This window comes from Staurois parvus, unplaced genomic scaffold, assembly GCF_062004578.1.
Source record: "Staurois parvus isolate SC_StPar_1 unplaced genomic scaffold, SC_StPar_1.0 ptg000344l, whole genome shotgun sequence".
NCBI classification, from domain to species: Eukaryota; Metazoa; Chordata; class Amphibia; order Anura; family Ranidae; genus Staurois; species Staurois parvus.
This window is the reverse complement of record NW_028318140.1, coordinates 2,616,728-2,632,126: the sequence shown is the minus strand read 5'-3', so window position 1 is coordinate 2,632,126 and position 15,399 is coordinate 2,616,728. Positions and strand designations below refer to the sequence as shown.

Below are 15,399 nucleotides of genomic sequence, written 5' to 3'. Positions count from 1 at the left end.
GAGTAACACATAAAACATTAATACTTAAAATAGCAAGGGAGAATACCTCAACAATTACCCTTTATTAATACAAAAGTTAAAAACAATACAGATACATCCAAAATAAAGAGTCTAAGCAGTAAATGTGATCACATAATAATTTGATCTGACATTACAATGTTATTGGAGTATCAACTCTTAAAAATATATCTAATTCAGTTCAAGGTTGACTGCAATTCCTCAACATGCTGCTACTGTAAGTAAAATGAATATAAAAAATACATCTATATATACAAAAGGTATATAAAATAACCATAAACAAAGTTACAGTATGTGGTAGAAACTGATGCATACAGTCAAGCTGTATGAAGATGGATATGATTCCAATGTGCTCGCATGTGTTAAACATCAAATTAAACAGGATGGAAAAAGGCCCAAGAGGTCATCCAGAAAAACAGGGTATCCCCCGGGTGTGGGGGGCACACATCGGGACCCTCACTGACCCTCAAAAGCAGGGGTGTCAAGCTGGCGGCCCTCCAGCTGTTGCAAAACTACAAGTTCCATCATGCCTTTACCTTTGGAAGTCATGCTCGTAACTGTCAATCTTACAATACCTCATGGGACTTGTAGTTTGGCAACTGCTGGAGGGCCGCTAGTTTGACATCTGTGCTCAAAAGAATAGGTATATTGCATATGATTACAGTTCACCTGACCCCCTTCCCCTTTTATTAATGTTTAGTATACATAACTTCTCTGGCTGGTAATGCAGTGGCCCCAGGGGCTGTTCCATGATGTCCTGTGCTCACCAGATGCCTGTTGAATAACATTGGGAATCAGTAAACCCAGAAGAGGAACCCAATTGTTGAACAGACTGCTTAGTGTAGGTAGTATCAGATTATAGGGAAGCATTGCTCCCAGAGAAGTTTATTTTTAACACTTGGGAAATTAAGTTTTAATTTTTCAGGTGAAGCTGATAATGAAGATGATAGATAATTGTACAATGAAAGACAATCAGGACTAGCTAAACAGAACTACACTATTTTGGTAGATGAGGTATATATCACAAAGTGTATGTTTTTCAATTATGCTTTTTGTTGTTTGCCTGGGTTTCTGCTTTCATTTTGTTGTGTTCAAAATATGATAGTTCGGAATCACATGCTGGATGCTGACAGCCATACTATCCCTATACTCGTGTCCCTCGGCTAGAGTACTAACAGACGGAACACTATCTGACCCCTTCGACATCACAAACGGTAGTAGACAAGGCTGTCCACTTTCCCCGATAATATTCGCACACCTTATTGAACCCCTAGCCTCCAAACTCAGAGATGACCCGTCATTTACTGGCATCAAACATCTCAACGCAGAGCATAAAATCAGCCTTTTTGCAGATGACATCATTCTGATGGTGACCAATCCCATCAAATCCCTCACAAGCATTCGTAACCACCTCCATACCTATTCAACAGTCTCCTACTATAAACTTAATGAACCCAAGTCTTCAATACTAAATCTACATATATCACTCCAAGACCAAAAAATATTGTCTACACAATTTCCATTCTCCTGGGAAACCCATAGTATCCCCTATCTAGGAATTAGATTAACCGCAACAGCAGACCAACTATACCTCGCAAATCACAACAAACTCCTTGAAACCATCCCCCATGAAATTTCTACTCTCTCCACCTCAGAGCTCTCCAAATTGGGTCGAGTAGCGACTCTGAAAATGTACATACTACCCAAAATCCTATATATATTCTGCATGCTTCCAATACCGGTCCCAAATGCCTTCTTCTCCAGATTGCAAACAATCTTCACAAAATTCCTATGGAATTCCAAAAAACCCAGATGTACTACTAACCTTCTCATACGCACCACAAAAAGAGGAGGTGCAGGTCTTCCCCACATAAAATCATACTACAATGCCTCTCTACTTGACCAAATATATTTTTGGTGGAACCCCTCGAAAGAAAAAATTTAGTCCACATTGGAAACTCTCCCATTCCACCCTCTTGACCCTCAAAACCTCCTCATAATACCACACACAGCCCAGCTTGAACATCAAATGAAACACCCCTGTATCAAAGCCACCCTACAAGCTTGGCATAACCTTCTTGCCACCAAATTCACTGACATTAAACATATCTCTACTCCACTCAATTTACGACACGTCCTAACACCCTCCTTAAACATAATCCAATGGACATCGCAAAGTATAGTTCACATTACTGACCTCTATAATGACCGAATCCCACACTCGTTCCAAAGTCTCCAAACTAAATATAAGCTCCCATCTACTGAATACTTTACCTACCTAAGAATTGTATATTGCCTAAAAACAACGAAAATACCTTACTCTACAAAACTTCCAATTACCGCCTACAACTTCTATACAAAAACACGATACCCCGGCAAAGGCATTTCCACCTTCTATACGTTTCTTACTAATCTACAATTCACCATACAATCTACCTCCCTAACAAACTGGGGTAAGATACTTTCAGAACAATCACTACACAATCATGGGAAAGAGAGTTCTACATCACCCATAAATCCACCAGATGCAAAACCATCCCCCTTCTTGCTGGAGACAATGTGGTGAAACCGGTTCAACACTGCACATCCTCTGGTCCTGCAAAACAATTAGATCCTACTGGAATAAAGTCTTCAACTTAATTTCTGAAATATATGGAACCCAGATCACCCCAAATCCTTCTTTAGCACTTCTACACATCGGAATCGAACAAATTCCACCTAACTCCCGCACCATCATCACCCATACATTTTTTGCAGCCAAAATTAACATCACTAGATTATAGAACACCACCAACGCACCCTCTCTCACATCCCTGATCTACAATCTCAATTTCCAATGTGACATGGAAAAAAGACTAGCATTAAATAACTCCTCTCAACATAAATTTGACCCTCAGTGGGCTCGATGGTTTCACAATCCAAATTGCTCCATACAACTTTGATAAATACATCACAATTGACTCCATTAACTAATCCCAGACTGGTACTTCTTCCCCCTCCAAGTTACATTTCCCCCCCAATCCCCCCTTTCCTCCCCTACCTTTTCTTCTTCAATACTCCCTTAATACCCCATACACTTAGCCATGTTCAACACACTACCTAGAATACCTCTGATGACATTTTATTAGAGACCTTTACATTACTCCCCACTTCCGGTGGGGTATAATAATCATTTCTAGAATGTATTACAACTATTTCTGTTGAACCGTATACCTTTACCCTGTTTTGTCTTTAAAATCTTCAATAAAAATTATTGAAACTAGAAAATATTATAGTCCAACCATATATATATATTCACTTGCAAATAGGTGTGAGAGTGCTGAACTTAATGAGGATATCAGAAGACAGATTCAGCAGAAAAATATATTTCATAAAGCGGAAGAAGCTTTGCTTGTTTCCAGAACTCAGACCCTATACCAAAGGAACTTACGCCACCCTGAAATACTCACACAGGTAATGTTTTATTTTTATGTACAAAAAGTTTCAGTGACAAAAGTATTTTACATTGTATGAGGGCTTTTTGTATACACAAACTTTTACTAAGGCCCCATTTGCGCCTGCGATTAGGGCCTTCTGTGAATTCATGCAGCAAAAATCTGTGGATTACTGCACCTGGGGTCATAGATTTGTGCCAAAAACTATGACAACTCAGCCTGTACAAAGCAGTGACAGATTCACAGGAGCCAGAGCTGTCCGCCACACTTCATGTCTATTTACACATCCAGCAGTAAACTGCAATTAGAGAGAGATGGCTGGCCCTCGACACAGACAGATTGCATCCAGGACTGGTTACCTGTCCCTAACCACAGGTAAACTTTGGATATGCAAATACATGCAAACAGCAGTGGGCTGTTGTGGCTCCAATCAGCCTGTCATTGCTTTGTACAGGCTGGGCAACCACAGCTGTTGGCACACACCTTTAAATGTGGATTCACACGTGTTGTGAAAATTGAAGTTCTGTTTTCACAGCTAATTGACAAAGTAGTTGTTTAGCAGTTCAGTTCAGGTTTAGATCAGGATCAGGTCAGGCTTACATCAGGGTCAGGCAGGGGCGGACTGACAACTCATGGGACCCCCGGGCAATAGGGGATCATGGGGCCCTTGTGTCCTTGCCCAAACTCAAATAAGCCTATGAGAAAGGTACCAGGGGCATCTCATGGGGCCCCCTACTGGGGCAGTGCCCGAGTTTCCAAATGGTCAGTCCACCCCTGGGGTCAGGTTAGGTTTACATCAGGATCAGCAGAGAAAACCATGCTGATATCGTGTTCACAAACTCATTAGATGTGAGATTCAGAAGTGGTTCCCATAGAAGTCAATGAGCCTGTAATCCACACCTGAACCAGACTGCACTGCTCAGAAATCGAACAGGACTCTTTTTCAATCCACACTGAATTTGCACTGCCAGTGCACCAGACGTATGTGAACAGGCACCATATGAAGCAATGTTATTTCACGTCATTCAGATTAGATGTGGTTCAGATCACATCCAATGCGCATATATGTGAACCACCTCTGAGTCCTGGTGCAGATATCTGCAGATTATTACTACAGAAAAGGTTTGAATGGGACCTAATAGTACTTTGTTTCTAGTTTCACTCTGTAATTGTCACTAACTAACAACTTTAAATAAATCACACTATCATGGTCTCTCTATCAGACAATTTACTGAACAGCCCAAAATGATGCACAATACTATTTTGGGATTCCCAGTAACCCATTTCCAGTTTCTTACCAATTGTTTGTAGGAGCCCTGAGAATAGAAAATACCATTCATTTACAGGATCTGTTTGTACTGTGTTGAATCTGATTGTTTTATTTTTGAATACAAGGTACTTTGGTGTCATTAGGCCCTGATACCTAGAGCACTAACCTTGGACTACATACTGGATGAACAATTTCTCCTGGCCTGTGACTACTCTACACAACCCTTTCCATAATACAGATTAACTAGACATCTATACTGCATATGCAATGTACATTTTAAATTAGTAGAAACTGATAACAGCAAAATCTGAGAGAGGAGCAGCAAAGTAGAGATTAGAAAAATGGATCAGATACATCAGTCCAGCACAAAGTTTATGGTAATGTGTACAATGTACAAGTACCAAGTACAAGTAAAAAGTTTAACATAGAAGTTGAAAACACATAAATCCCTTACTGCTCATCATCTGCTGTCAAGCTGTTACCCCACGATGAGAGTTCAATGCTGGTTTCAATATAATTCGGTGAAGTCACTATTTTCTCTGGGTCCATTCAAGTTTTATCCTGTGTTGACCCCTGAGGAAGGGGGAGAGATGTTCCCCTGAAACACAATGGCTATTTTTATATGACTTTTATACCAACAGTTAAAAATATCTTGGACTCGTGTCTGTTTTTTGTCTGATGCTCCTTTGTGTATTTCTATGGCTTGAGCTACTGTTCAATGCCCATCGAGGAAAGCCTTGCTGTATGGGAGCTTCCCTGCCAAAGTTATTGAGCTTGTTTGAAGTTTTCCTTCATATGACTACATGTGCAAGTCTAAAAGCTCCTAGTGCCTCTTTCAATATGCTGTTCTGAAGTAAAAATAAAACTGAGGAAGACTGCGGCTTTAGAGTTGCCTGAAGTAGCTTACACCCATTGCTGGCATTAGATTAGATCTGAACATCCACCAGGTAAACAGAAGACCAGATGGCAGCCTTACAAATTTGGAAAACAGTTGCCTGATGTCTAAAGGTCCAAGATGCACTAATAGACCTAGTAATGTGCATCTTAACAGGAAAAGATGGAACCTTGTCCTTAAGACCATAAGCTTCAACAATTATCTATCTGAGCCACAGCCAAAATGATGGAAGGAGATGCTGGTTCCTTTTGTGTGAGTGAGTGTGCAAAGGGGATTACTCCTGGTGAGTTGAAATTGAATCCTTTGAAGAGCCAACAAAACTAAATTTGGATCCTACAGAGATACAGGCGGTTGTTCAGGAAAGACCCCCTGTACAAAAGTCTTAACCAAAGAAATAGAGGATCATTTTAGCTTCCAAGGGCCAGGATTAGTTCATTGATGTACTCAAAGCCAAATGTTGATCTAAACTAGAATACAAAAAGGTTGGGACTTATCCCACACAGTATTTCCTGGCGTCAAACCTTCTTTTCTAGCACCAAACGAAGTAAGCCTTTCACATGCAATGGTAGACCTTACAAGAGGTAGATTTCCTAGTTTTTAAAAGCCTGGGAATTACTAACTCATATCCTCAATCCTACAAGCCGTCAATCCAGCAACCATGAAGCAGGGTGATGAAATGAACCTAAAGATAGGAGATCTGATCTATCTGGAAGAGTAAATGCTAAAGCAGGTCAGAGTACCACATCTGCCTGAGCTATGAGGATCATGGAATACCTTCTTTTGTGATCCTGCGAAGTAAAAGAGGAAAGAGTTTCAGAAGTGGAAAAGCAAAGATGACACTGTACTGATCCCATGGAGCTACTAGAGTATTCACTGCTTCTGCAAGAGGATCTCTGCAACTGGAAACAAATCTGCACAGTTTGGTATTGAACTTAAAACCCAGGCGGACCACAACTGTCTCCCCCACACTTCTGGGTGTAGGGACCACTCCCTCGGCTACAGACACTGCTGGATGAGGTAATTTGTCTATCAAATGTCGACATCTGAATGTGAACAGTGGTCAAGAATAGAATCATTTTTACCGCTCTTGCGAGAGAAAGACCTTTGGTTTCTCCCAGGTGATTACTGTACACCACGGCATTGTCTAACTAGATCCTGATATGATGGCTTTTGAGATAGGATGTTCAAATCTCTCAGAGCTCCAGAATGTTGATCAAAAGATTAGATTCTTCTGTCGACCAAGTCCACTGCACAATGTTTCTAGGACTCCTCCCCTGCCCTTTAAGCTGGTATCCATTTTGATGATATTTCAAGACAGTGAAAGGATTGCAGAATCAAAGAGTTAGATGGGGCATCCATTAACACTGAAGAGGAATTGTCTTCAGGCTTTGAGGATTTAGAGGCCCAAAGTTTGTGTTTGTACTGGGCTCCTTGCATAGTATTGGCTTTGGAGAATCTTGGGTGATGTCTTTTGGCTTCAGAAAGGGAAGGCTCTTTTCTGAGCTAATGATTCCCAGGACCCCAGAGGAATTGCGGTTGCAGAGGAGTCTCGTATCCAGAGGAGGGATCCTTTCCCCACGCTGTCTGTCTGGTCCATTTAAAGGGGGTTCCTGCAGATTCTTGGTTAATATACCGTTCAACATATTGCACTTTAATTATACGCATCTGGTGAGTGCGCATTTTTATCAATCTCCCGCATGGATAAAGCCACATGGAATAATCTGACACCACCTGTGCAATAGAACCCGTTTGCTACACTATATGCCTTCACCACCTTATGAACACTTTTTGCTTTAAGACTTTCACAGTTGCACTTATTTTATTGTGCCAGTCATAGCTCTTCATCCACTTATATTTGCTATCACTAATATCAGTTATTGATTTATTATCATCATCACCAATAATTATTATTATTTATTATTTAATATTGTTTCAGTCTTACACTATGTCACTTTGTAGCGCTGCACTGGTTTCTGTTTGTAAAAATATTCACCTATTACCTGATAAATGTTATGGCACAGTGCAATATGCTTTATATTCACTATATATCAAATCAAGAACCCATTTATGATGGCTAGCACATAGCAATATGTATTTTGCTTTCCTGTAAGTGTGTATAATAGTTATACTATAAATATCATATGAATAATAAATTAGAAATCCAGAAGACTTCTTTCTGTAAAATAATACACTATCCCCAAAATATTCTTTTGCGCTTGCCTTGTTTCTTACCTGAACCTTTGTTTTTTGAAATTGTTGCAGCCTCAAAGAAATAAAAGAAATATCACATAGAAATATATGGCAGGAGATAGCATTAGCCACAGAAATGTGTTTGTGACATCTTGGGAAGTCCCAGTCCTGCCTACATTACATGCTAAGAGGCTAAAAGAAAAACTGCAGACGTCATATATTTTTATTTATTACAAGACTCTCTTGCACCCTGCTAAATTTTAAGAAATAAGTGACTAGGTATGACATAGCATTTGATGAAGCAAAGGTAAGTGCAAAATGTTTGTATGTAACATTGTACTAGATGGCTCAATCTACAGTGAGCAGATATGTAAGGTAGTTGTTTAGGAGTTTGATATTTTGCATAGAAGGCATAATGAGCATAAAACTTCAGGATTATGACTTTGAACACTGTTTTTGGTGATTTTGAATGCAATTCTTACCTACTCTTTTGTGTATGTACAGTATGTCAGGGGCGGACTGTCCATTTGGAAACTCAGGCACTGCCCGAGGGCCTGGGGTCAGTAGGGGGCCCCATGAGATGCCCCTGGTACCTTTTTCATAGGCTTTTTTGAGTTTGGGCAAGGACACAGGGGCCCCATGATCCCCTGTTGCCCGGGGGTCCCATGAGTTGTCAGTCCACCCGTGTCAATTACATCTACATATTTTTGGGGACGTTGTGGTTTTAAACAAGTAAAGAACTGAAAAGAGGACATAACTTAAGGACTCATGCACATAAGGATTAAAAAATGCTTTTACGGGCCTTTGACTTTTTTTTTCTTATTCAAAGTTTTATTGAAAGATTATCATATGCATCCTTAAAATATACAGCACCTCCATGCAGGGAGGGACAGTAGTTAATTGTCAATAGTTAATGATATGCAACAAGGGACAGTACATCAATTATTCAAGATATTGTCAGAGACTGCCAGTCTCCGACTGCCTGCTCTGCCCCCCCACTCACTGGAGCACTGGGATGTGTGGGGGTGAAAGTATATGGCTCAGGCTGTCAGCGAATCACTGAGAGGCTGAGTCGGGTGCCACTCCAGGCTCCTGGGTGGATCCTATCCATATGGTTGCAATCTCTCCCGAGCCTGGACCAGTTTTGTGACATCAGCCGACAGCAGGCTCTAGTAGGCTTATGCCACCTACGTAAAGTCAGAATTGTTTAAAGAAATATGGTGGTTCACTACTTAAGGTTGATTACTGTGATTGATAGACTGTAATTAAAAGTAACATATTATATTTTATTACACTGATAAAAGTATAATTTACCTTCATATCATAAATAGAAGTAAGTAGTTTTTCATTCAAAACAATTGATATCTTAACTTTCTAGAACACCATGGTACTGAGATATGAGCTATTTTAATGTGGACCTTTTCTGCTTTACAAAAAAAACAATTTGGCGTGCAACTCTGCATGCTAATATGAAATCGTCTTATATTTCTTAGTTAAACAAACATTTTTTTTGCTTTTATTTACAATAGCTGTTTTTCTACTGTGTTTTGTGGCACCTGGCCTAACGCTTGAACGTTAATTAATTTCAGTGGCCAAAATAAATTATTTTTCTGGTCAATTAAATGAATTAACACCCAAGTGTTTGACATGCCTAAACGTGCCTAAACGCGTTTTACCCATATACAAGTTTTTTGCTAACACACTGCTGCCAGGAGGATAGGCATCTAGTAGAGATGAGCAAAATGTCCAGTGTGCATGAGGCCTTAAAGTAAAACTGAAGTCTAACTTTTTCCCATTTCAGATAGACTGAAGGAGGATTATAACCTCTGTTGGTTTTATTTTTGCCATCTGTGCCCTATTGGGGAAACTTTCCATCACTTCCTGTCCCATAGCCCAAACATGAAGTGAGAGGAAATCCCTTCACAGTGGGGGAATCCCTTGTCACCAAAACCAGTATCCCATTGGAAGATTTCTCCTCTATTTTTGTTCTGGTGACAATCCAAAATTTGGGATTTTCTTTCACTTTCAATGATAATTGTAAACAGGAAAATTAGAGGGGTGAATTTTCCCAAGGAGGACACAGACAGGGGGTAATTTACATAGTTACACAGTTACTATGGCTCAAAGAAGACTAAAGTCCATTCAGTTCAACCATAAAAACGTTATAATCCTATATCCACAGTTGATCCAGAGGAAGGCAAAAAACCCAGCAAAGCATGATCCAATTTGCTCCTGCAGGGAAAAAAATCCTTCCTGATCCCCCGAGAGGCAATCAGATATTCCCTGGATCAACTTTACCTATAAATGTTAGTAACCAGTTATATTCTGTGTATCTAGGAAAGAATCCAGGTCTTTTTAAAGCAATCCACTGAGCTGGCCAGAACCAGCTCTTGAGGGAGTCTATTCCACGTTTTCACAGCTCTCACTGTGGAGAAACCTTTCCGTGTTTGGAGATTAAATGTCTTTTCCTCCAGACATAAAAGAGTGCCCCCTTGTCCTCTGTGATAACCTCAGGGTGAATATCTCTACACCGAGTTCACTATATGAACCACTGATGTATTTATACATGTTGATCATATCCCCCTTAATCTCCACTTCTCAAGAGAGAATAAATTCAGTTCCTCTAATCTTCCCTCAAAGCTGGTCTCCTCCATGCCTTGTATCAGTTTGGTTGTCCTTCTCTGTACTTTCTCCAGTTCCCCAATGTTCTTTTTGTAAATTGGTGCCCAAAACTGAACTGCATATTCCAGATCAGGTCTTACTAATGATTTGTACAGGGGTAATATGATATCTCTCTCTCTGGAGTCTATACCTCTTTTATTACAAGAGAGGATTTTGCTTGCTTTAGAAACCGCAGCTTGGCATTGCATGCCATTATTAAGCTTGTGATCTACCAGAACTCCCAGATCCTTCTCCACCATTGATTCCCCAAGTTGTACCCCCCCCCCCAGTATGTATGATGCATGTATATTCTTAGCCCCCAAGTGCATAACCTTACATTTATCAACATTAAACCTCATTTGCCATATAGTTGCCCAATTAAACAGTACATTGAGGTCAGCTTGTAAGTTGGAGACATCCTGTAAGGACGTTATTCCACTGCACAGCTTGCTGTCATCTGCAAAGACTGAAATAGTATTCTTAATCCCAGACCCTATATCATTTATAAATATATTAAAAAGTAAGGGTCCCAACACTGAACCTTGGGGTACACCACTGACAACCCTAGACCATTCAGAGTATGAATCATTAACCACTACTCTCTGAATACAATCCTTTAGCCAGTTTTCTATCCACTTACATTTACTAAAGCTGGAGAGCGCAAAATCAAGCTTACTTCACATAGAAACCAATCAGCTTCCAGGTTTTATTGCCAAAGCTTAATTGAACAAGCTGAGGTTAGAAGCTGATTGGCTACCATGCACAGATGCACCAGATTCTGAGTGAACCAGCTTTAGTAAATCTCCCCCCAGTAATAACCACATGACACGGGTTCTAATCTTTCTGCACACTATCCAAATCTACAAAAGAAAAACAAATGCTTTTAATTAAACTATAAAGATCTGGTTTCTGCTTGGTTAATATATCTGTTTGCTTAATTCTACATATTTAACATGGAAAGAAGCACTATCACTAATGTATGCATGATCAGTTTTATTTTGGGCAGGAGTAATGACAGTTTTTATGCATCTTTTACTATATTGAGCTTGCATTGTCTTTCCTAATATGCATACCTGAACTATTTTTAAATTATAGTGCTTTATACAATCAAGAGATCAAAACAATATGTCAACAGAAACATACAAGGAAAGGATACAGAAACTAGAAAAACAAAGAGCAGAGGTAATTGTTCTCACTGCTGTCATGTCAATAGACATATAAAGAATGCAAAGCATTTCATGAAAGCAAAAGAAGGCAATTAATATTAGTTCAACTTAATGGACAGCTTCACAGAAGAGACAGTTTTCTGTTTTTCTTTTCCTTTATTTTTTTCAGATAGGATTCATACACCATATTTTCATATACTCACACTGGTCCTCCTCTTGTCTGTATTGTCAGTGGCAGATTTGACTAGTTGACTAGTCCGTGACTTTGGGGGGTCCATAATCTTTCTATATTTTCCAGAGAAAAATATCAGCCTTTTACATCTCTTTCCTTTAATCAACACTGGCAATACGTTTCATTTTTACTGACCTTGAGAAAAATACCATAGGGATCCACTGATTTGACTGTAAGCAGGGCTCTGCTTGTCAACTCAGTCTTCAGGTACTATATAGGAGAGATTTAAAAAATTCCTATGACACTTAGTGCCATCTAGTGGTCAAAGGAGGTATATCCTGTTTTAAATCAATGAAAAACATTTGTCCAAGGCAGGAAAGAGCCTAATAAAAAATGTTTATGCCACATTCGCATAGAACAAATGTACATGCACTTTCACTGGGTGAAATGCTATGCAAATTTTTACAAATACACCCCCTAGAATACTTGCTTCTTACTTTTTTTTTTTTTTTGCTGTATTGCTGTAGTGTCCATTTTGTCATAATTGAAAATAATTGAGCCAATGAAAATATTTCTTATGAAACTTTTTTTTGCATTGTAGTTACTGGAAGTAAACAAGAAATGGGACAATCAATTTAGAAACATGAAACAGGCTTATAAAAACAAGGTACGTTTTTGCAAATTTTTTTTTTATTTAAACAAAGGGGTTTATTTACTAAACCTGGAGAGTGTAAAAGCTGTTGCACATGTACATGATAGCCAATCAGCTTCTAAGTTCAGCTTGTTCAGTTAAAGTGATTCTAAAAGCTTATTTTCTTTTAATAAAAAAATAGCAAACATGTCTATACTTACCTGCTCTGCGCCATGGTTTTGCCTGGATTCTCCTCTTCTCAGGTCCTCCCACAGGCTCTCCTGGTCCCTCCCTGCTGTCGGGTGCCCCCACATCAAGCAGCGGGGGTACACGCTGCTTCGTGTGTCCATTCACACAAGGAGCAGTAGCTTGGCCCCACCCCCTCTCTCTTCTCATTGGCTTACTGGCTGTGTTTGACAGCAGTGTGAGCCAGTGGCTCCCGCTTCTGTCTCAGCCAATAAGAAGAGGGAGCCCAAGACAGCCGAGACTCCAGTGCACAATACTGGATCGAGAGGGAGCTAAGGTGAGTATTGGGGGGGTTGGGGGTGATGCTGCACACAGGTTTTTTACCTTCATGCATAAAATGCATGAAGGTAAAAAAAACCTTGAATCTTTAGAACCACTTTAACCACATGCCGCCCAGCCACTGTAGAAATACGGTGGCAGGGCGGCACGGTTGGGCAAAACCACGTTTTAAAACGTGTGTATTTAAAACAGGTTGGGGGCGCGCGCGAGGTGCGCCGCCGCCCTACCTGTCCCACCGATCACGGCCGCGGATGTCAGTCGCCGGGTCACAGCCGGTCGTTACCGGCTATGTCCCTGGCATTAGCGGCAATCAGTGACAGAGAGCACAGCTGCAGTAGCTGTGCTTTCTGTCAGTTCCCTGACAGCTCCTGACACGCTGATCAGGACAGAAGAGTTTATCTGTCCCGATCAGCGGTGTTCCCTGCAGTACACATAGCCCCCTAGTAAAACACTCCCCTCACACAGTTAACCCTTTCACTGAATAATAAAGCTAACCCCTTCCTCCCCAGTGCCATTAGTACAGTGTCAGTGTTTTTTTTTTTTTGCACTGATCACTGTATTGGTGTCACTGGGGATGTCAGTGACCCCAAGTCAGTTCCCCCCCCAGTGTCAGAATGTCCGCCGCAGTCCCGCAGTCCCGCCATAAGTCACTGATCGCCGCCATAAGTCATTGATCGCCGCCATAAGTCACTGATGGCCGCCATAAGTCGCTGATCGCCGCCATTATTAGTATAAAAAAAATTTAAAATCCCAGTATCTATCCCGCTATTTGTAAACGCTATAACTTTCACGTAAACCAATTAATTTACACGTATTGGGGTTTTTTGTAGCAAAGACATGTCGCAGAATGCATTTTGGCAGAAATTTATGACTAAATTTGATTTTTACATTTTTTTTTACTGGACATGTTTTATAGCAAAAAGTCCAAAATATAGTTTTTTTTCCTCAAAATTGTCAGTCTTTTTTTTTTATAGCGCAAAAAATAAAAAACGCACAGGCGATCAAATACCACTGAAAGAAAGCTCAATTTGTGGGAAAAAAAGGATGTAAATTTCATTTATGTATCGTATTGCATTACCGCGCAATTGTCCGTTAAACTAGTGCAGTGCTGTATAGCAAAAAAATAGCGTAAGTTACAGTATCTATACCATAGTTTGTAGACGCTATAACTTTCACACAAAGCAATCAATATACACTTATTGGGATTTTTTTACCAAAAACATGTAGCAGAATACATTTTGGCCTAAATTTATGACGAAATTTTAGTTTTTGAGTTTACTATATATTTTTTATAGCTGAAAGTAAAAAATATTGTTTTTCTTCAAAATTTTTGGTCTTTTTTTGTTTATAGCGTGAAAAATAAAAAGCACACAAGTGATCAAATACCACCGAAAGAAACCTCTATTTGTGTGAAAAAAAGGATGTAAATTTCGTTTGGAAGCAGCATTGCATGACCGCGCAATTATCAGTTGAATTAGTGCAGCGCCGAGTAGCAAAAAGGGGCCTGGTCATTAAGGGGGGTAAATCCTTAGGAGGGCAAGTGGTTAAGCTTTGACAAAAAAAACTGGAAGCTGATTGGTTTCTATGCAGAGCTGCACCAGATTTTGCACTCTTCAGTTTTAGTAAATTAACCTCATCTCATGACACTTTGTAAAAGGTGCTCCTCTTCTATCGCATGCCATGAATTTTTGCTGATTTATCAGTACCCCCTCCAGCAGACAAACATCATAAATAAAAATCGACCCTTATACTGAACCACCCAATCCTAGATTTCAGTTACTTTGAGAGTCTTTCTACAGCCTATACACTAGTGTCTACAAGTGGTGTATTGGCAGTACATCAACTGGTGTAAGATTTAGGCCTTTTTTCCTTTTAGGGGTCTATTTATATAAGTTTTAAATCACTACTTTTTCTATTTTAGGCCAGAGAACGTTTTTATATTTCAGCTACAGACATTTTGATTTTGAATTTCACATTAGTTATAGCACACAATATCACAAATTTTGTTTCATTTTGGACAAAGCTCAATTTTACTAGTTTTTGTCTTCAAATAATTGTTTCATGCTTTGATTATCTTAAAGTGGTTATAGAGCTCAGATACGAATTATGAACAAAGCATTTCCCTCTGTTGGATTTTAGACACATATAATACTTCTTCTAGTGTCTTGAGGCGATTATGAAAAGAGCCGTTGAAATAAAAAATAAAGTGTGATTTTATTCTATCACACAATGCTTAAAATAACAATGTAAAGCGTATCATGAACAGTTCCATGTAGATAAAACTACTGTAGAAATATCATGCAGAAGTTTAAAGAAAAAGTCACCATTTTTGTCATAGAAGTCCGGCCATGTGATGTTCTGTCCTTCATGCTCTCCTTGTCCTTTCGAGAAGTCGGAAGTAGACGGAAGTGACGATCTTGCAGCATGCACCTGTTGC

General features: G+C 39.7%; 1 protein-coding gene across 1 annotated transcript in view; it reads left to right on the top strand.

The window, feature by feature from the left end:
* Positions 1-15,399, top strand: part of TNIP3 (TNFAIP3 interacting protein 3) — a 54,163-nt gene that overhangs the window by 15,449 nt on the left and 23,315 nt on the right. The window contains exons 3-5 of the mRNA XM_089684309.1: positions 3,327-3,471; positions 11,564-11,650; positions 12,408-12,473. Coding sequence (XP_089540435.1) covers positions 3,327-3,471; positions 11,564-11,650; positions 12,408-12,473 — 298 coding nt within the window. The remainder of the gene's footprint in view (positions 1-3,326; positions 3,472-11,563; positions 11,651-12,407; positions 12,474-15,399) is intronic.